General features: G+C 60.0%; 2 protein-coding genes across 5 annotated transcripts; one reads left to right on the top strand and one right to left on the bottom strand.

The window, feature by feature from the left end:
• The first annotated feature begins 18 nt into the window (after positions 1–18).
• FTSJ3 (FtsJ RNA 2'-O-methyltransferase 3) lies at positions 19–7,118 on the top strand. Of its 2 annotated transcripts, none has more exons than XM_054801942.1 (22): positions 19–110; positions 241–367; positions 457–562; positions 1,004–1,050; positions 1,242–1,321; positions 1,469–1,568; positions 1,726–1,920; positions 2,000–2,115; positions 2,637–2,741; positions 2,989–3,089; positions 3,163–3,243; positions 3,328–3,486; positions 3,798–3,933; positions 4,044–4,249; positions 4,358–4,478; positions 4,576–4,669; positions 4,894–5,041; positions 5,144–5,220; positions 5,339–5,441; positions 5,539–5,722; positions 5,812–5,906; positions 6,153–7,118. In XM_054801942.1, the coding sequence occupies exons 2-22, from the start codon at positions 301–303 to the stop codon at positions 6,340–6,342; spliced, it is 2,511 nt and encodes an 836-aa protein (XP_054657917.1). In that variant the 5' UTR covers positions 19–110; positions 241–300; the 3' UTR covers positions 6,343–7,118. The 2 variants fall into 2 exon arrangements, with proteins under 2 accessions (XP_054657917.1, XP_054657918.1); XM_054801943.1 differs by having other exon boundaries at positions 48–138.
• Positions 7,117–19,894, bottom strand: LOC129195667 (alpha-2-macroglobulin-like protein 1). Of its 3 annotated transcripts, XM_054801937.1 has the most exons (36): positions 19,678–19,894; positions 19,059–19,248; positions 18,549–18,708; positions 18,211–18,263; positions 17,532–17,552; positions 17,210–17,363; positions 16,995–17,079; positions 16,763–16,895; positions 16,566–16,680; positions 15,730–15,839; positions 15,411–15,575; positions 15,017–15,244; positions 14,650–14,707; positions 14,421–14,566; positions 14,019–14,168; positions 13,646–13,858; positions 13,294–13,390; positions 12,873–13,050; positions 12,478–12,703; positions 12,275–12,401; positions 11,861–11,982; positions 11,640–11,691; positions 11,318–11,392; positions 10,988–11,164; positions 10,740–10,821; positions 10,448–10,604; positions 10,222–10,296; positions 9,879–10,035; positions 9,533–9,750; positions 9,222–9,437; positions 9,024–9,148; positions 8,837–8,927; positions 8,643–8,711; positions 8,437–8,539; positions 8,222–8,263; positions 7,117–7,811 (listed from the first exon to the last, which is right to left on the bottom strand). In XM_054801937.1, the coding sequence occupies exons 1-36, from the start codon at positions 19,749–19,751 to the stop codon at positions 7,780–7,782; spliced, it is 4,476 nt and encodes a 1,491-aa protein (XP_054657912.1). In that variant the 5' UTR covers positions 19,752–19,894; the 3' UTR covers positions 7,117–7,779. The 3 variants fall into 3 exon arrangements, with proteins under 3 accessions (XP_054657912.1, XP_054657913.1, XP_054657914.1); XM_054801938.1 differs by lacking the exons at positions 19,059–19,248; positions 19,678–19,894 and adding an exon at positions 18,902–19,020; XM_054801939.1 differs by lacking the exons at positions 17,210–17,363; positions 17,532–17,552; positions 18,211–18,263; ... (1 more) ...; positions 19,059–19,248; positions 19,678–19,894 and having other exon boundaries at positions 16,763–16,924; positions 16,995–17,068.
• Positions 19,895–21,033: the final 1,139 nt, after the last annotated feature.

Genomic DNA, 21,033 nt, shown 5'->3' with positions numbered 1-21,033 from the left:
CGGCGAGGGCCAGCGGAAGCGGAATTGGGGCGGCCCGCGCGCGGCACGCCGGGAAGGCGGTGTGGGCACGCGGCGGTGTGGCCGGGCCCGGGATCGCGGTTGTGGGGCGGGTAGGCCTCGGCGGGACACGGGGTCGGGGTAGGCTGCGGCAGCGGGGAACGCTGAGGGGACGCTGGGGTTCGTCTGGGGAGGTCACGGCGGGACACCGGGCCCTGAGCTCCCCCTGTCTCTTTCCCTCAGCTCCGTGTCGGCGGCTGACAGCAGGGCCCGACCCCGCCGAGGGCCCCCCCCGGCACCGCCATGGGCAAGAAAAGCAAATTGGGCAAGAGCCGGAGGGACAAGTTCTACCACCTGGCCAAGGAAACGGGTGAGGGGCCTGCCCGCTCGCTGCGGGGCTGGGGGGCTGCAGCCCCGGTGACGCCGGTAACCCCTAACCCGCCGCTCTCCCTCCCGCAGGCTTTCGCTCCCGCTCCTCCTTCAAGCTTCTCCAGCTCAATAGGAAGTTCCAGTTCCTGCAGAAGGCCCGGGCGCTGCTGGACCTGTGCGCGGCCCCCGGGGGATGGTAAGTGGTGTCGGGGCCCCGGGTTGCAGCCCGGTGCCGCCAGCTGCCCTGGGACGCTGTAACTGTTCAGCGAGTGTTGTCTGTTGTTGCGCCTCTGTCCTCGATGCCAAACCTGAGCCCAAAGCCTTGGCAGCGCAGGTCAAGTCTGGGGGCTTTGCTTAGCTTTGGACCTCTCTGTTCTCTTTAAACTAAAAGAGGGTAAATTTACATTAGATGTTAGGAAGAAATTCTTCCCTGTGAGGGTGCTGAGGCCCTGGCACACATTGCCCAGAGAAGCTGTGGCTGCCCCTGGCTCCCTGGCAGTGTTCAAGGCCAGGTTGGATGGGGCTTTGGGCAACCTGGGCTAGTGGAGGGTGTCCCTGCCCATGGCAGGGGTGGGACTGGATGGGTTTTGAGGTCCCTTCCAACCCAAACCAGTCTGTAATTCTATGTTCTTTTCAGGCTGCAGGTGGCTTCCAAATTCATGCCAGTTTCCAGCTTGATTATTGGTGAGTGATGGGACCTGGCAGAGGTGGGCTGGGGGCAGGGATCTCCGCCACAGTCCCTGGATGTGGCCAGAGAAAGGGAATCTTGGATTTCAGATCCTAGGAGGAGGAGAGGATGGGTGGGGAAGCCATGTGGGATGGGCTGGAGCCTGGTTTTGAGGAGTTACGGTGTTTCTGTCTGCTCCTTACACCAGGAGTGGACTTGGTCCCTATCAAGCCCATTCCCAACGTGGTGACACTGCAGGAGGACATCACGACTGAGAAATGCCGCCAGGTACGAACCTGTCTCCCCTGCCCCGAGCCTCACACACCGGTCTGTGGCAGGGAGCTGAGCTGAGCTGAGCTGACATGGACGGGGCGGTGCTGCCTGTTGGTTCTTGCAGAGGGGTTAGTGGGACTAACATCCACCTCCGTCCCTCAGGCCCTGCGCAAGGAGCTGCAGACGTGGAAGGTGGACGTGGTGCTGAACGACGGAGCACCCAACGTGGGAGCCAGCTGGGTGCATGATGCCTACTCCCAAGGTGGGGCCTGCCTGGGGCTGGCGCGGTCCTGGGGGGTAGGAGGGCAGGCACATCCCATATCGCAGCAGGGCAGGGCGGCACTGATGTGCACTGTGGGACAGGGAGCTGGGCGGTGGGAACAGTGATGACTGCTCACTGCTTTTTTCCCCTGCTCCAGCCAACCTGACCCTCATGGCCCTGAAACTGGCCTGCGAATTCCTCTGCAAAGGCGGCTGGTTCATCACCAAGGTTTTTCGTTCCCGGGATTACCAGCCGCTCCTTTGGATCTTCCAGCAGTTCTTCCACAAGGTCCAGGCCACCAAGCCCCAAGCCTCCCGCAATGAGTCTGCTGAGATCTTTGTGGTGTGCCAGGGTGAGCGGCCGGGGGTGATCTAAATCGCTGGAATGGGGCTAGGAAAAACCTGCTGATGGCTCTGATTCCTCCATCCCAGGTTATCAAGCTCCAGACAAAATTGACAGCAAGTTCTTTGACCCAAAATATGCTTTCAAGGAGGTGGAGGTTCAGACTAAGTCTGTTAGCGAGCTGGTCAGCAAAAAGAAGCCAAAGGTACGAGCGAAGGGCAAACACACGCAAATGGACTAGGGACGCGGGCCAAAGGGATTGTAATAAGCGCAATTGCTCAGGAAAATGAAAGGTCTGGGGATGCAAAGTGGTAGAAGAGGCAGTTTTGGGGAGGTTTACAGCCTTAGAAGGCAGCGCAGTGATGGGGAAAGGGTGAACTGAGTTGTGAGGTTGGGGATGGATTCGTGAAACCCTCCCCACAATGGCTGGCTGCTGAGTTTGTGTGTCTGTGAGGTGTCTCTAGGACACAGGACCGTAAAGGCCATGTCAGGTGGCTTCAGCTGGGCATGGAGCTGACAGAAACCTCTGTCGCTGTCACCTCTCAGAGTCTGAGCCATGGAACTGGCAGACTGGGGCTGGTAACTTTCCCTCATTCTTAAGTCACGTGGGCACGTTTAGGTGGACGCTGCAGCAGGACACGAGTTGTGTGACATCATTTATCCTGTAGGGATGGTTGAAGTGGCTTTGTGCCCTGCTCCAGCTCATGCAGTTCCTTCCTCCTGTAGGCAGAAGGCTACGCAGATGGTGACACGACCCTCTACCACCGCTTCACCCTAATGGACTTCCTCAAGGCTCCCAACCCCGTGGACTTCCTCTCTAAGGCCAATGAGGTGAGTGCCTGAAGCAAGGGGGACGTTGGTGGCCCCTAAGACGTCCCCAGGAGCACAGGGCAATGAAAGGAGGGAGCCAGGTGTCCCCGCAACGGCCCTGTTCCTGTTCCTGCAGAGAGGAGAGGCAGGGCAGGAGCCTGCCTGGAGTTTAGCCAGTCATTCTCCTTGTAGTTTATAAGTTGATTATTCTTACCAGAGAAAGGGACTTAGCCTACGTGCTTAATTAATTTTCCTTTGTTTTATCCAGATCACACTGGGAGACGGTGAGCTGGAGAATCACAGTTCCACCACAGAGGAGCTGCGTCAGTGCTGCAAGGACATCCGTGTGCTGGGACGCAAAGAGCTCAGGTACTGGGGGGGACTGGGATGGGGCATTGCGCCAGGCCTGGTGGGTGTCTCTAACATCTGCCTTCCTGCACAGAGCCCTGCTGAACTGGAGGACGAAATTGCGGCGTTTCTTGGCCAAAAAGCTGAAAGAACAGGCGAAGGATCTGGATATCAAGTAGGAACGACAGGGCTGCCCTGGAGCACCGGTGCAGTGGGTCTGGCACCAGGAGAGGTGGTCTGAGCTCCTTCTTTTTGGCAGCCTGAGCTCCGGTGAAGAGGAGGAAGGCAAAGAGGAGGAGGAAAAGGAGAAGAAGACGTTGCCAAGAGCCGCAGCTGATGAGGTGGTGAAAGAGGAAGAGGAGGAGGTAGAGCTGGCATTGGCGGAGATGAAGGCCAAGGAGCTGGCAGAGTTAAAGAGGTAAAAACAGCTCAGACGAGGGGAGATGGGGGAGCTCCGGGGCGGCAGAGCACAGGGGGGCTCCAGCCATGGGGACAGCGGGTGGTGGTGTCAGAGCCTGTCCCGCTGTTGGCACGTTTGTGGGTTGGGGGTCTTCGGGGTTATCTGCTCCTCCAGGCTGGCGTGGACCCCCTTTGTCCCAGCGTTGGGGACCCTCACGGGGGGATGACAGTGCTGCTGAGGGAGACCTGGCACCGATGCGGCAGTGGATGAGCCCTGGGATGGGCAAGGTGGCGGGGGGCAGCATAGCCTCATTCCTTTGCCTCCTTCAGAAAGAAGAAGAAGATCCTGAAGGAACAGCGGAAGCAGCGTGAGCGTGTGGAGCTGAAGATGGACCTCCCTGGCGTCTCCATTGCTGACGATGGTGACACCAGCATGTTCTCCCTCCGGACTATCCACAGGACGCCGGTGTGTGGGGCAGGGGGAGGCCAGGTTCCCCGAGCTGTCAGGGCCAGGACAGCGGCAGGCACGCAGCTGACGGACCATAGCTTGTGACTGCAGTCTCACTTGCGTTGCAGCTGCTGAATGAGGTGACGCGGGGGGACATGGCATCAGCAGATGCCCTCCTGGAGATAGGACCTGGGGACGATGACATTTATGTCTCGGATCATGAGGAAGAGGACGATGTGTCCCTGGCCAGCGATCTGGATCCAGAGGAGCTGGTTGAGATAGAGGCCCGTCAGCGCCGGCTGGAGCGGGAAAGGCGAGAGCAGGGTGCAAAGAGGTGAGAGCTGGGAGAGGCCTCCCTGGGGCAGAGGATTCCTTTGGGGCGGCTCCATGGATACATCCCATCCTGGCTGGGGGGCACTGATCCTGCTGCTCTTTGTCACAGAGTGAAGATTAAGGAGAAGGAAGAAGAGGAGGAAGGGGAAGAAGAGGAGAATCCCCTGCTGGTGCCCCTGGAGGAGAAGTCGGTGCTGGAGGAGCGGCAGACCAGCCTGTGGTTTGGGAAGGTGAGTCCCACTGGGCCAGAAATGATAGGGCAGCCTTGGCACCAGCAGCCCCTCAGGTCTGCCCTGTGTCCCCTGACTCGCTGATCCCCATCCCCAGGATGCTTTCGCCGGCATCGAGGACAATGCGGATGAGGACCTGGAGCTGGGGCAGTCGCAGATGTTGGCTGAGAGACAGCGCGAGTCTCAGAGAGGTTAGTGGGGGGCACAGAGAGACGGCCCCACAGCCCAGTCTGGGGCACTCGATCAAACCGTGATGTGGGTGCTGCTCTGAGCAGGACTGGAGATCTCCAGAGGTTGCTTCCAGCCTGTAACGAGCTGTTATTAGTGTAGTGTTAATGAGTTGGGTCTCTAGAGGAATGATCTGCAGGGGGGGTCTGCCTCAACCCTTCCTCACTTGGTGGTTCCTGTTCCCCAGACAAAGCCACAGGGAAAGGGCAGAAGAAGAAGGTACCCCAGGAGGAAACTCCAGCTGAGCCCCTGCCTGCTGCAGACACAGGCCCCGACGCTGCTAAAGCACAGGACGAGCAGAGCAGCGATGATGACAGCAGCAGCGATGAGGAGAGGTGAGGGCTGAGAGGGGGATGTCTGGCTGTTCTCCCCCAGCTCTACAGTCCTGGAGAATGGGGAGGTGAGGACCCTAGCCCTGACCACTCTCCTCTCTGCAGGCCACTGACACCGGTGGGGAGGAAGCGGGGCCGTGTCGAGCCATGTGGCTTTGAAGTAGTGCCCATTGAGAACCCAGGTGAGTGGTGGGGTGCTGCCTGCACCCATGTGCACCGGGTCAGGGTCAGCCTATGCTTATCTGGGCTGGCAGGGCTGCCTGCAGATAGGGCAAGCTTTAATCTGTGCATATGATGCAGTGAAAAGAGCCCGTGTCCTGGATGCAGAGGGCCTGGCGCTCGGCTCCATCATCGCCACCTCCAAAAAGGCCAGGCGGGACCTGATTGATGACTCCTTCAACAGGTACTTGATTCTGTGGTTGCTGGAGGGGGAGCGGTGTTGGATCTCCAACAGGAGACGCCCCATGTCCCGCTCACACTCACCCGACTCCTCTCCCCAGGTACTCCTTCAACGAGGATGACGGAGAGCTGCCGGAGTGGTTCACAGAGGAGGAGAAGCAGCACCGGTGCAAGCAGATACCCGTGGACCGGCAGACAGTTGAGGCATATCGGCAGCGCTGGCGTGAAATCAACGCCCGCCCCATCAAGAAGGTGGCGGAGGCCAAGGCCCGCAAGAAGCGGCGGGTGAGTGGGGCTGTTCGCTCTGTTCCCCCTCCCAGGTGCTCTGTCCCTCCTCTGATCCCCCTCGTCTCTCACCCTCGCTGTCCCCGCAGATGCTGAAGAAGATGGAGCAGATGAAGAAGAAAGCAGAGGCCGTGGTGAGCACGGTGGATATCTCGGAGAGGGAGAAGGTGGCCCAGTTGCGGCGGTGAGTGGTGTAGCTGGGATCCAGATCCTTTGTGTCGTGCTGGGCTCAGGGAGAGCTCCTGCAGGGTGGGGAAGGGCTGGGCTAGGTCCCGGTGAAGGCTGAGGGGTGGAGAGCAACAAGGGAGCCCTGTCTTGGGGCAAAAAGGCCCAGCGAAGCAGTGGGACCCAGTATTGGTCTTTGGATACATCTGAAAGCCAAACTGCTGGTGCTGGGGTCTTGGTCTCACCTTCTGCCGTTCTCCCACAGCATCTACAAGAAGGCTGGGCTGGCCAAGGAGAAGCGGCAGGTCACCTACTTGGTGGCGAAGAAAGGCGTAGGACCCCGGGTGCGCCGTCCTCCTGGCGTCAAGGGCCAGTTTAAGGTCGTCGACAGCCGCCTGAAGAAGGATGTGAGGGCTCAGAAACGCAAAGAACAGAAGAAGAAACGCCATAAGTGATGTGGGACCAGCTCCGTCCTCAGCAGGGGACTCAACTTTGGGCATGGGGCAGGGCTGGCTCCTGTCCTCCCACCGCAGCCTCGGGAGCAGCTGGCTCACCCTGCCGCTCTCCCCCATTACGGGGACAGGACTGTGACTTAGCCACACGTTCCTGTTAGTGCCTTGATGTGACATTGCCTCCCATCCTCTGGCGGGGCAGGGAGGGTCGGTTTGGCCTCGGCGCTGTAGCACCGACCCCCTTCCCGTGCTCACTGTGCGGCCGCAGCTCCAGGTCTCTCACTATTGCCGGCTCTGCTGGAAGACTTGCCCTGCAGAGGTGGCACGAGCATCCACGCCAGCCCTCGCTGTCCCCAGAGAGGTTGTGGCTCAGGGGGACGGCTCCCTGGGCCACATTTGTCACCGAGGTCTCAGGACGGTGGGTGCTGAGCCCTGAGGCAGGTGGGTGTCGGTGGTCTGCACAGAGCAGCTCCTCGATTACAGCAGAATTAAACCCTGGTCTGAGGCTGCGCCAGGCTGTGTCCTGCATCGTGATGAGGTGAGCGGCTCGTGCTGCAAGCTGCCCGGTCCCTTTGCGCGCTGTTTGGTAGGAGAGGAGCGTAGGGCGGATTGGGCCTGCAGCTCTGCCACCACCTTCGGGGAGCGTGCCCGCCCCGCTTTATCTCTGGCAGAGCAGCTGGCCAGCCCTGCCACCCACCCTCCTGCCCTGGCCAACGGCCCACAGCCGCCACCCCCTCCCTCCGTACCCCCTCAGAAAAGAAAAACCAAGAGAAAATACACCCTTGAGTAAATATTTATTTGGATCTGGGGGGGGAACCTGCAGCCTCTCTCCGTCACCAAGTGCCTGAATCTGGATGGGATGGGGGAGGTGTCCGCAGGTCCCTCTTGGTGACAGTGGCGTGTTAGTGCCCGGGAGGGGCCCAGTAGCACCGTGGCTCCCACGATGGGGTGAATGGGGCTGGGGACCTGCTGGGGAGGGGATGGTTGGTGTGATGGGAGGGAGGAGGTCTTGGTCCTGCTCAGGTGCCAGGGGGAGCAGAGAGGCCAGACGGGTGCCCCAGAGCTGCCTTGGGGGGTACGGGGGAGATGCGCAGGGCTGTCCCTGTAAAGCCACCGCTTGGCTGCCCAGCTCGAGTCAGACCTCTGTGGTGGGGGCTTGCAGAGCAGCAAGATGTCTCTGCCCCCCGGGTCTGCAGCAGCCCCTTGGCCGTGGCTCTCTCGGGGCCTGGTGGGGTGGGAGCTGCGCTCGGGGAGAAGCGGCTGAGTCCCGAGCGAGCCATATCGTGAGGGTGCTCTGAGCATCTCGGGGCCGTGTTCTGCCCCCATGGAGGGTCGGGGCTGTGGCCAAGGTGGGAGCGGAGACTGTGGGCTGTCCCAGTCCTCAGTGGCTGAGGGAGTCGGGGCAAGCTGAGGGGACCAGCTGCCAGGCTTCAGGCTGTGCTAGAAGTTTTCCTGCTCCTGAGTGTCAGCCTCTTCAAAATCAAATATGAGCGTGCTGTGAGCGCAGAGCCCCTCTGCCCCGCAGCCACCCCTGTCCCTCCAGCTGAGCTCCATCCCTGGGAGCTCGGTGTCTCATCCCCTATGTGACCCCAAACCCATGGAGAGGAGCTCTGCGGGGGGGGCACAGGAGGAAGGTGAGGTCTGATGGGGGTCTGCACCCTCACAAAGAGTCACAGCTCCTCTCTGTACCCCACAACCTGCATACCTGGGTCCTCCCTGACCTCTAGTCCCCCCCCAATCATTTCTGGGGCTCCCGGCATGGGTCCTCCACTCCCACTGGCTGCCCTCCTTTCCCTGGGTCCCAGGGCTCAGCACAGCCCAGGTTTGGCCCATCAGGGTCCCCGTCAGGGTGCCGATGGCAGGGTGACCCCTCCGCCCCTACCTGAGCTGCAAGGTGCGCTGTAGGCAGCATCCGTGCGGTCACCTGCAATAGGAAGGGCAGTGACCAATGGGCTCGGGGTGAGCTGCTCCCATTAACGAGCCAGAGCTCGTCAGTGTGAACCGACAGCTCAGCCAGACCATCTCTGAGCCATTAGGGTTGCAAGGGATGGCAGTGGGGGCCAAGCAACCCGGGGACGCGTCCCCAGCGGGGCTCACCTGTCTCATAGTAGTCGTACAGTGTCACGGTGGCCGGCTGGAGGTTCCTCACCGGGAAGTCCTGCATGGCAGTGAAGGCAAAAGCCGCCTCCTCCTTCGTCAGCTGTGGAGACAACCCAAGGGTGAGGTGCAACCATCCACGACGGGGAAGCATCCCCACGCCCCAGCACGTGGGGTCCTGCTCCTGTCCCCCTGCCCCATCTCACCTGGTCCAGGTAAATTGTCACCTGGTCAGGCTGCACCTCCACCTTCTTCACCAGCTTCTGCTTCTTCAGCTGGAGGGACATGGCTCAGGACGGGCAGCGGCTGCCCCAACCAGGGCCAGCACCCCAGGTGGGTGCCACTCTGTCCCGCTTCCCCCAAGGGGCAGGGACCCTGTGGCAGGGTGGGTGGTTCTCACCTCCACCATGGAGCTCTTGTCCGGGATGTAGCCAGATGGCAGCTTGGCCTCGATGACAACCATGTTGGTGGCAGCACGCTCCCCGGTGTACCTGCAAGGGCAGAGCCCCGGGGTGGGGTTGGGGTCTGCCCTCCCTCCTTGCCTGCTCCTGGTGCCCCCAAACCCAGGGGGCAGCCCCAGCCCCTACCGTGCTCGGAGCAGGAGGCGGAAGCGGGCGCTGGCATCCCCCGTGCACTTCCCGGGCTCCGTCTCCACGTGAAGGTCGAACATCCCCGTGCTCGGAGGGGGGGGCACGTTATAGCGCAGGGTCACCTGGGGTGACGCAGGAGGGTTAGAGCCATGGAGCGGGCACCACATGGGGATGGAGACCCCAGGCCGTACCCACCTGCACCAGGGCACAGCCCTGCCTGCGGGCTTGCACCCTGTACGTCCCTGGCAGCTCGTGCAGAGCCGCCCGCTGTAGCACCAGCCGGTTGCTGTTGTGCAGCACAAAGTCCTGCATGGTGCCTGTTGGGGACGTCACCGTCACCGTGAAGTCCCCGTTGCTGCTGTATGTCAGGGCAGCATACTTGGCCAGGGCTTGCAGGGCCACCACGGTGTCCTGGGCACAGAGAAAGCACCGAGCCAAGGTCACCCCTAATTGCAGACACAGGTGGGGGATGCTTGGAGCAGCCCCATGGACCCCAGTGCTTGTACCTGTGTGGAGGCGAACCCCCCGTAGGGGTTTTGCTGCTTGCTGAGCCAGCGGACGATTCGGGAAGCGGTCCCCATGTCAGCAGAGGGCACTTGGGGCTGGGAGAGGTAGGCCAGGAGGACGTAGGCGGTCATCTCCACCTCCGCCGGCGCGGCTGCAGCCCAGGACGGCTGCGAGGGGGGCAGAGCCTTCCCCTTCCTCTGCCAGTAGAGCTGCCCCTCTGGGAGAGGAGAGGGTGGGAGCTCAGCCCTCCTGCTCCGGGGGTCCCAGGGGGCTGGGGGTGGGATGGGGTGACCCAGGCAGAGGGGGGCACTGCCCGGGAGTGGCATTGCCTGCACTGGGTGGTACCTGGGCTGACGCTGTGCTGGGCCAGGCTCTGCAGCTGGGTTTGCTGCTGCTCCCTGCGCCCCGCCAGCCCGAAGACGTAGGCGAGCAACGCCTGCGTGTAGGGGTCGTCCGTGTTCGAAGCCTCCAGGCACTGCAGGGCTGAGCTCACCTTCGGGTCCTGGCATGGGACTGGAGTCAGCAGCCAGCCCGCGGGCGTGGGCATCACTCAGAGACCCCAGTTCTGCCCAGTGAGACCAGTTGCCCCCAAGTCTGGCTAGAAGGTGGCCTGGCACAGCCAGACTCCCTGTCCCAGCACCCAGCCCCAGCCCACCAGCCCCTCCAAGGAAGATGGGGTCATCCTCACCGTTGGGGACAGCCCCAGCTCCAGCATCGCAGCTGTGACATAAGCTGACAGGGAGAGCTCGTCTGAGACACCACCCTGCAAAGGGGACAGCAGGAGATGGGTCCAGCCGTGCCGTGCCACCGGCACAGATACTCCCCCACTGCCTAGACCACGCACCAGGGATGTTCTGGGGCCAACCCAGCTCTGGCTGCATGTCCCCATGTCCCACCCCACCCCACCAGCCCACCTGCAGGGCATTGTTGAAGAGCTTCCCCACACTGCGGAAGCAGCCCGTCTTCTGCTGCTGCTTCTGCAGCCAGTGCAGCGCGTCCGTGATGTGTCGCTCCTCGATGGCCACATAGGCTCTGGCTTGCCCGAAGGACTTGAGGACAAATGCTGTCAGCCTATGAGCCAGAGAGATGTTGGAGGGATGGGAGACCAGGGCTGGGGTACGCTTGGTGGCAGGAGGAGCCCCGGCACAGCCGGTCCCCTGAGGGATGCCGCTGCACAGCCTGCCCGAGCCCTGTGTGGTCCCTCACCAGGTGTTGCCCCCGGGATCGCTCTTCCCAAAGGCACTGTAGGAGCCGTCGTTGTGTTTGTAGAGCAGCTCTCGCTGGTACCCTGTGGGGAGGAGATGGGGATGAGTCTTTACATGGCGGTCTTTACACCCCCGGGGGACCCCAGAGGCAGCCTGGAGCCCAGGCAGAAAATAGGGAGGGGGGATACAGGGTGGTGGTGTCCCTTGGCAGCAAGGCAGGGTGGGATGGGGAGAGGAGGGGACACTCGCCGCTCTGCAGGAAGCCCTGCGCCTTGGCACGGATGTCGGGGTGCAGCTGCCCACTCTTCTCCAGGTACTGCTGGATGTAGATGTTAGGGGCGAAGCGGACCATGTTCTGCTCCCCACAGCCATAGGGCATGGCCAGGAGGCGGTCCAGGTTCTGCAGAGCGTTGCCCATGATGTCACCTGTCCCAGGGGGACATGAGGAGCACCGTCATCAGCTGTGCCCCCTGTATCCCATCTCCGCTCCAGGTGGTCCCATCTCCTGCTGTGCTTGGGCCATGGAGCTCTGCACCATCCCTGCCGCAGGTGGTCCCCTGTCCCCTGCCTGTCTCTTACCTATCACAGTGACGTGGGCTCGCTGGGAGCCCTCCAAGATGTTTGCAGGAACCTCCAGGGAGATTTCTTCAGTGACTGTGGGGATGGAAGGCAACAACAGTGGAAATGCCCAGCTCCTCCTGGCCTGGCCCCATGGTACCCTTGTCCACCCCTTCCTGCTCTGACCCTCCATGGGCTCAAGGCTGTGTTGGGGCGTCTCAGCCAGGAGCCTCATCAGACCCTGGTCCTCAACTCCTCTGGCCTGGTGGCTCTCATGACCAGTGGCCAAGTGTCCCTGCCCCACATCCCTGTGACACTGCCGGACACCCCCAGCTCGTCCTACCTTCCTGGCAGAGCAGGGAGTTGTGCGCCTTCTCCACCAGGATCCCACCAGGCTGCGGGGAAGCACCATGAGAGTCGGTCAGGAGAAGGGACCAGCCATGTCCCCCTGGGTCATGCCTGCAGCCCGGGCTTGGGGCTGGGTGCTCTCCCTCTGCACCCCGAGGGCTGCTTGGACCCTGTCCCCAGACCCATCCCACTTTCTTCCTCCATAACCCGTCTGACCTGCACCAGCAAGGGCTTTATCACGGTGTCCACACGCCCCTGGGCTGGCACCACGGGCATCTCATTGCCACAGAGCTCCTTGGAGCTGAGGGCCTCGGTGCTGACAGTGATGTTCACCTCCCCTGCAGATGCAAGCAAGGTACTCAGTCCCCACAGAGCTCCCCCCCAGCCCACACTGCAGTCCCATGGGCTTGCATCAGCCCTGGGGCTTTGCGTGGGGCTGGCTGGATTGGGATGGGGGTCACCAAGTTGAGCAGCAGTGCTGGGAGGCAACGGGGAGGGTGGGAGTGGAGTGGAGGAGAGCTTCCCAGGTGGCACTGTATTTGCTGCCGTCCCCCCTGCCCACCCTATCCTCCGAGGGGGTTCCCAAGCAGCAGGGCAGGGGGGTCCCACCACAGTGCTGGTGTCCCATACCCAGGCTGGTGGCTCGCATGCCCCATCGGAAGGTCCTTGCTTCGTCTGCACAGACGCAGCCTCTGTACTCCCCCTCCATGCCTGCTGACACCTCCAGCTCCGCCGACTCCGCCAGAGTCACCTGAACCTGCCAGACCACAGCCACGGCTCCATCATCCCACGCCAGACCCCAGACCCAGGGCCCCCTCCCCAGCCCCGCTCACCCGCAGGCACTGCCGCAGGTAGTTGAACACGGTGGCCACGAGGGTGAAGGCTTCGTGCCGGACCACGGCGTAGGGCAGCGCCAGCTCCACGAAGAAGGGCTTGAAGGCCGTGAGGGTGGTGGCAGGGGCCAGCCCCAAACCCAACGGGGATGTGCAGAACATCCCGGCTTCCCACTCGGTGATGGCATCGGGCACCGTCACTGTCACCTCCGCAGAGCCCCCGTCCCTGTGTAGAAGATGGACAGACCTTGCAAGCTGGGTCTGATGGGCAGAGCCAGCAGAAGGAGCATGCTAACCCCCTTCCTCTAGGTCCTGGGGACCATCAGTGGTCATCTCACTCATGCAGGAGTGGAGATGGGGAGAGGAGCAGCCACATGGGGACCATCCTCACTCACCCCATGGGGACCAGGTCCCACAGCCACGTCTCTGGGAAATACGTCCGGGGTGCCGGTGGCTCTTCCTGGGCAGTGACAAGTGGGATACTACGCCCCGTTACTTCTGTGACAGCATGGTTTACTGCTGGGATATCGATTTCTTTCATCAAATAGGTGACACCATAGGAATCAAAGCCACCTGGAAAAGGCAGAGTAGAAATTAGGGTCCACAGGTCTCTGCGTCTCAACTGGACGTCGCCTGCACACAGTCCAAAGGTGACCAAAATCCTTTTCAATCCTCTTCAATCCCTATGATGCCGAGTGTATTTTCAGGATGGCTCCGAGTCCCCCTGAGGACACAGGAGCCAGGACTGGGCACCAGCTCTTTGCTCTTTTCTCCCAAGAGGGCTCAGCGGAGCGAGCAAGTGAGGGCCATGCTGACCTCTGGGACCTTGGGGACCTGCCATCCCACGGAAGCTGAACCTCTCTTTGCAAACATCGCTGGTCTTGGTGTTGGTGAAAAGTTTCAGTGCTGCATTCTGTGAAAAAGAGAAGAGGTAGTCTCTGAAACCCAGCAGGAGGAATATCCCCATCCCAGTATTAAATCATCACAGGGCTGCAGAAGACGACAAGCAGAGAAGGACCAGAGCCTGGGGTCCACAGGAAAGGGAAAGACCTTTGCTACGAGTGTGGCTTTCATGGGATGTTGCTCTGCTTTCCCAGCACCCTGAGCAAACCACAGCTGGTTCCTGGATGAAGAGGAACCAGGAGGCATAGACGGGCAGAGCCTTTACCTGAAATAACTTGTAGGTGTCCATCTGGGGATTCATCCAAAAAGGGGAAGGTAAGTGATACCTCCTTCGAGGGCGAAAGAACTCTCGTCGTCTCGACACAAATGGGACAACGGGGATACCAACGTTGGGGGGATAGTCCCAGGAAAATGTTGAACAGCGTGGTGGGTCTCGAATGCTTCCAGGGTAGTCAAATTCAGGGAGTACTTTGTAGACCTGGGAATAAACATGTGAGCCAGGCACCTACCCCCTGCCCAGGAGCCACCATGGTACAGCATCCCTGTAGGGGAGATCCAAGCCAATGTCATCTCTCCCCTCCCATCTCTGGCTGGTCCCTAGGGCTGCAGAAGGGCTCCTGGGCAGTGCCACCACTCACCGCCTCCGTGTTGAGCTCAGCCTTGGGCTTCAAGAGCAGCACACTGCGGTCCACAGCACGGACAGCACACAGGGACCCCGGGGCAGCCTCCAGCTCCAGCCGCAGCGCTGAGCCAGGCAGAGCTCTGTCCTCCGAAAAAGCCATCTTCACCTGGGGAGGGACAGGGGCGTCATGGGGCAAGGGCAGGAGGGGGAACCACCTCCCATGGAGGAGCAGCACCAAGCCATGGACATGGAGCTCTCTTTTAGACAAGGATAAAAACAGGCTCGAGGGTTTGGGGATCAGGGCATGGGCTAAAGAGACTGTGACGCTGTGATACATCCAGAGTAGGACGGACCTCAGGGCATGTGGCTATGGACAAGCCATGGAGCGATTCCCCCACCTCCAGCAGCCCCCACTCACCTTGTTGGGGAAGCACTTGGCCACCTGGAGCTCGGTGCTGTCAGCCACCATCTCGCTGTCAGGCAGCACCACGTAGCCCAGCACCTTGGCCGTGGGCGCCAGCTCGGGGCCGATGGGCAGCTCCAGGGAGAAGGAGCCTCTCAGCCCTAGGCCATGGGAAAGGAGGTGAGATGATGACAAGGCATGGAGAGCAGAGCCCTGCACAGCCCGTCCATGCCTCAGGACCTACCAGCTGCTGCAGGCAGCTCTTTCCTGAGGATGTTGGCAATGGTCCCCTTGGCCAGGACCTGCAGAGGAGGAGATGGGAACAACTAAACTGATGCTTTGTATGGAACCAAAATACCCTGATGGAGGATGGACCCAAGGGTGAGAGTGTTGAGGTGTTTTTTGACCTTGCCCAGTCTCCAGCCCCACACCCTCCCCTAGCATGTCCTATTGGTATGCAGGTCCAACCGTGCCAGCAGACACTACTAACAGGCGTAGGTCTCTCAGTCTAGCCAGGACAGGTTGTCTTGTCCTCAGGGACACAACCATGAACCTGTGTGTGGATGTAGACCTTCACACAACTACCCTAACTTCCCTGGGCTGGGGCTCACCAGGAAGACCACATCCAGGCTCTCCGGCTCAGTCCCTAAGGCCTCCTTGCTGAAGATGTAGTCCACCCAGAGCTGCTGGGGCTGGCCGCAGGGCAGCTCGCTCTCCAGCCGGTGGATCCGCAGGAAGCTCCTGCTCGCCGAAAAGAAGGGGCTGAGGTATATGTAGGCATTTTTGTAGATGAATGTCGAGTCATTGTTCTGGGTGTGAGCTGTCTTGTTGACTTGAGCCTGCATGATGGAGGTAGAAATCTGGCTGGCGAAGCTGTTCAGCAGCCCACGAGGTGCGGGTGCCAGCACCAGGCATCATTGATGCAGGCTCGGAGAGGTGCCCAGCCCTGTACTACTGGGGAAAGCAGCACAAGGACCCCCAAGGGGTGGGAGATGGGTCACTTACCTGCAGGGAGACCATGTCACTCCAACCAGAGGTCTCCAGCTCAAAGGAGGCTCTCCCTGATCCGTCCGTCAGGAAGGTCTGTCTCGTAGCTTTTCCTTGCTGGCTAATGATGAGCACGAGCTGCTTCTGCGGCACCACGGCACCATTGGCTCTCTTCAGCAGCATCTGCACCAAGAGGGAAGGGGAGATGCCCCAGGGTGGGCTGCAGGCATGGGGCAGAGGGCAGGGGTGGGAGAGCAGGGTTGGGGGTCAGTGGGACCAGGATTTGGCACAGCAGGGTTCAGGGGAGCCCTGTGGGGTGCGGGGACCCCCCCATTACCGTCCCAGTGTAGGGGATGCCGGGCTTGTAGAAATCATTGGTGTTTTCAAAGGTGACAGTGAGGATTTCAGGTAAAATTTGGCAGCTTTTGGTGTTTTTCAGCTCCAGCCCTGTGGAGAGGGAGTGGGGAGGTGAGTGTCTTGCGGGGACACAGGGCACAGGTTAGCTGCTGCCAGCTCCCCCATCATGGTGCAGAAAAGGTCCCTGGACATTTTAGGCTTTCCCTCTGCAGCCGGCAGCTTTGAGCACAGTTTGCACCTCCTACAAGAGGAGCAAAATCTCTACAGCGTGTTTTAAACCTAAAGCCAAGGTGCAGCTGGCTGCAGAGACTTCACAAAAGGTGCTTTACCAAAGCACCACGACACAGGGCCACCTCAGTGCTGGTGGGCCTGGGATAACCCCTGGTCTTCTTTTTTTTCTAAAGCCAAGCCACTGACAGTCATTTCTGGTGGGACCAAGGTGGTGCATGAGGGATTAGCTCGAAGGATGAAGCCACACCACCAGACCAGGTGAAGCCACTGCTTTGTGTCACAAGGACTCAACTCGCTGCTAGCAATAGCATCAGGAGAGTTGTGGGATCTTGGAAAGGCGTTTTTGCCTCCTGACCATTTCTCTGGTCAGAATGAGAAGCATTGCCTGGCTGACCTGGCTCACACCCCTGCCTGGACGCAGTCCCTGCACATGTGCACCTCTAAATCACAGCGTTGTTTCTGGGCTTCCCCAGAGAAGACCAATACCCCCGTGCTATGGGCATTTGGGTGCACGTGGGGATGAGTGCAAAACCATGCACCCACGGTAATGCCCATCCCCAAGCAGGAGAACACTGCTGTCCCTACCTGTCCCATCCTCCACCAGCGATGCCTGGACTTGGAATTGCTTCTGATACGTGGAGCTGGTCAGGTTGAAGGCAGACAACAAAACCTCTGTTGAAAAGCAGCCGTTCTTCTCAGTCTGGAGGGAGAGTCAACCCCCTTAGCAGCAGTCCTGGGAAGGGGCTGTCCCAGCGGCACCCGCATTCCCCAGCTGTGCTCACCTGCCCGCCAACCTCGATGCAGTTCATCTCTTTCTCAGGGGCACCGTGAAGTCTGTACAGCATCCTGATGTACCTGAAGGGCTGGCACAAGCTGGCCTGGACCTTCCCCTGGACGGGCTTCCCGTAGGTGTACCTGTTGGGTGGAGGGTGGCGAGGGTGTACCTGATGGGCCACATCACGTCGGGTCCCCACATCCCCTCCCTCTTCCTGGCACAGCCTGTTTCGGGCTCACCGTCCACAAATCTTCATCTGGAACTTCTTGTCATTCTCCAGCACCACAGCAGGGAGATCAATGGTCATCTCAAACTTGGGCAGCACTGATGGAGAAGCAAAAGGAGAGGGTTTTCACTCTTAGGACTGGGTAGCCAGGGGGCCAAGACATGCTGCCCACAAGGACATGCTAAGGTGGGTCTCCCACCCCCTGTGCACCTCCCGGTCCCCACGTACCATATTCCTCCACACTGAAGGAGTGTCTCTTCCCCTCCACCTCGATGGTGTATGTGCCCAGAGCTGGCTCTGCAGCCAGCGGGAGGGACAGGTCCACTATGCCCTGCTGTGGGCTCACCTCCTGCCACTGCGCAATGCGGTTCCCGCTGGGATCCTGCACACAGGGACACGCGGGTCAGCACCCTGGGGACCCCAGCACCCTCGGGACCCCAGCACCTCGCGATAAAGCAGCCCATGGCTGCGTTATGCTTCTCTTCTCCCCACCACGCTGCCTTCCCAAGCCCACACCACCCAGGAGCCTCGCTCCATCTCTCAGACTGACCTTCAGGAACACAATGGGCAGCTGCAAGGCAAAGAGAAGACAGTTAGAGGACAAATTCAGAGTCTTCCCTGGGGTCTCACCAGGGTGGGGACATCTATGGAGCCGTGGATGGAGTAGAGCAATGGTTATTTGTGGGATGCTGTGAGCTTCCAACTCTTCAATTTGCTTTGGGAATGATTTTGAGCCTGTGGATGGCTCTAGCTGGGATGAGCCAAGGACACTGCCAGCATGGCATGGAGAGGTGGCATCTCCTAGTGCCTTTGCAAGCAGCCAGCAACCATTTAATCTGGGAACCTCTTGCACTTCCAAAGACCCAGGTGATTGCTCAGGAGTGCCAGAGACTGAACTCGCCTGTAATCCTGCCATCTGATGACTTGATGGATATCAATAGCCCTTTCTCTGCTTCCTACTCTCCATCACTACACCCCTAACTGAAAGTTTAAGCGGGTGCATTCCCATGTCACACGTACAATTCTGCTTTCTCTTTCCTTAGCCTGCTGAAGCCTGCGTGAACAATACTGGGCATCCCTGCCCCTGGGGAGTGCAGCTGGCTGGGGCAGGATTCCCAAGAGGAAAGGTGCTGGCTGACTCCCACACCTCTCTCACGGCTTGCCAAGACTGTCGGAGGGCAGTGCAGCGGAGCCCTGTTGCCTCCCCCCTCCCCCAGCCCTGCTCTCACCTTCTTATTGCTGGGAGTGAAATCTTTATCCAAAGAGACAATTTGAAACTTCACTGGAAAGAGCAAACGGGGATGCAAGAGTGAGCAGTGGGTGCATCTGTGGGGAAGGGGGTGTTCCCCATGGGGAAATGGATGGAAATCCACCCCGAGCCCTGCAGTGGGGCACTGGCCCCAAGCAGCACAGCCTCCAGCACTGCCAGGGTGTCCTGGCATTGCCCTGGGCCAGTGCTGGGGGTCCCAGTGCACCCCAGGATGAACCCTCCTATTTTCATGCAGAACAGGAGCAAGGCTGAGCATCCTGCACCCCTCTCCCACCAGGTCCACCCTGCTACCCTCACCTTGCTGTCCAGGCTTGTAAACAGCTTTGTCTGTCTGTATGAAGATCCCAGGCTCCAGGGCTCTCAGCATCACCTTCTTCTTGAAGATATCCAGGGAATTTCCCTGGATTGTGAAGTGCAGGTCTACGATTTCTTCCTTCCCTTTGGAGGGGGCTGGAGCCTGCCAGGGAAAACACCAGGCACTGGGTGAGGACAAGGGATATGCCATGGCCAGGATGCTCTGCTTGCTCCAAGTGACCCAGAGCACTCCTTGACCACAGGGACAGGGAGACCTTCCCCAGTTCCCAGGGAATTATTTCAACCACTGGTCTGAGCCTAGACTTGTTTTGCCTTCGTGGGGGATGAGACCCTACCTAAAGATGGAGCACCTGCTCCCATCCTCCTCCAGCTGCAGAGGCTTAGGGCTGTGCAGCAGTGTGGGAAACTGGTGGAAGTGGCTCTGCCTGGAGACAGCAGGGTGTCCAGGGCATCCACCTCCACACTTATGGCCATGCGTGGGGTGGCACTCACGGGGAAGGTGATGTTCAGGTACAGATGAGGCTCCTGGACCTTCCTCTCCAGCAGGGTGATGTTATGGGTCCCATCTGCTCTCTGCAGCTCAATGGTCACCTGGACGGGCTCCTGGAGGCCACTGAGATGGACCCACAGCACTGCTGTGTGGGGGTGGTAGAACACAGCTGGGGATATGACCACGTAACTCCTGGTAAGGAGAAGTGCTGACATGAGAGGCGTCAGGATGAGGCACATCCTGGAACAGACCCCACAGAGGTCTTGAAGACCTTCTGGGCACACGGAAACTTGTGCTGGGGTGCAGGGCCACCTTGCCCAGCCTCCCCGCTCTGCTTCTGGGCTCCCCTTGACTTCTTGGCTCAGCAGAGGCTCTACTCACAGATCGGCTGTAATTGAGGCAGGACCTACAATAAACCACCCCAGAGGCACCAGCCCCAGCATCCCCTGGGTGCCAAGTCCTCAATGCTCATGGGCAGGGACAACCCACCACCCCAAGCATTTCCACCCTGGCCAACAATCACATGCATGGGAAGGATTATGTCCCACTGCATACTGCCAAGGAGCCAAGACTAAATGCCCTCCCACCAGTCACGGACAGACAGACACAGAGAGGGCTTACAGTGCTGCAGATGCCCCATCTGTGAGGTGCAGGATGAGGAGCAGGAGGATGGGCAGGACAGTTGGGGACCTCATGTCTCCAGCTGCAAGTGGACGTCAGGGACGGCCACAGCCTCCTTCTCCAGGTGTTGGATTGCTGTAGACCTGCGTCTGCTCTGCTGCAGGCGCTGGAATGAGATCTTTGCTTTCCACCCAGTGAGCAAACAAGCGTTAGCAGAAGGATTCAGCATGGACCTGCAGATATAGCCAAGGCAATGTTTACCATCTGCCCACAGCCTCCTGGGTTCAAGGCTCTGACGGATTTTTGCAATTTGAGGAAAGGTTCCCATAAGCTATAGACGTTCAAAACCAGGGGGTGGGACCCACCTACACACTGGTTTGCTGGGAAATGATGGCAAGAGGGAGTGGGAACAAGTTCCCCAAATGAAAGTAGGCAGCACATCATGAGAACAGTCTGTGAGTTGGCAGCAATTTCTCAGAAAGGCTTGCTTCCAGGTATTTCAAATTTAGCCAAACAGTAGCTATTTGGGCTGATTGCAGGTCTCAGGCTGTCTTTTTGCCCAGTTTCCTCCAATGTAATCAAATCAGTTATGGATACAGGAGCAGGACAGCATTGGGCTGTCATGCCAGTGCCACCCGCTCTCTGTGCACCGCACCTGGGAGCCAGACACCAGCCAGGGCATGGGCTGAGCTGCCTTTTTCTGTCCTGGTGGGAGTTTAGGAAAGTTGAGGCAGTTCCATGACAGCCGCACAGTGTCCTGAGTGCATCCCCTGCTCCGGGGTTTTGCAGTTCCCTTCCCTTTGGGGACATGGGGAGAAGCAGAGGCAGAGCTGCAGGAAGCCACAGATGGGGCTGAACCCTTTCGCGTGGGCTCTTGGACAACCATGGCTGCTGTCCTCACGCCTGCCCTGCTCGAGTGTTGCTGGATACAGCCCTGTTCTCACCCCCCTGCTCCTGGACAGCAGCCCCACACGGTGTCAGTGTCCAGAAGAGGCTGGTCCCCGCCACCCCCATGGACACGAGGTGGCCCCAAGCCCGTCCTGCTGGCCCAGGATGTGGGCAACGGGTCAGTGTCCCACTGGGCACGCTGGGGGTGGTTCAATGTGACAGGGACCTTGGGGCCATCGGCACGCCGAGCCCTTCAGAGCACAGGGCAGGATGCAGTGGGGGCCACGAGCAGTGTGGCCAAGGGGAGATCGATGTGGGAGCGGGACGAGCCTCTGCCTCTCCGATCGGTGCCTGCAGGGCTGCCCAGGGGAAATACTGCACAGAGGATTTGGCATTTGGTGCTGCTGGTGGCTTCGGAGCAGGAGCTGCAGTGTGTTGTCCCTCAGCCCCTCCGAACCACGCACCCCT

Source organism: Grus americana, chromosome 22, assembly GCF_028858705.1.
Source record: "Grus americana isolate bGruAme1 chromosome 22, bGruAme1.mat, whole genome shotgun sequence".
Lineage (NCBI taxonomy): Eukaryota > Metazoa > Chordata > Aves > Gruiformes > Gruidae > Grus > Grus americana.
Note: the sequence above shows the minus strand (reverse complement) of the source record. Positions and strands in the feature narration are given on the sequence as shown.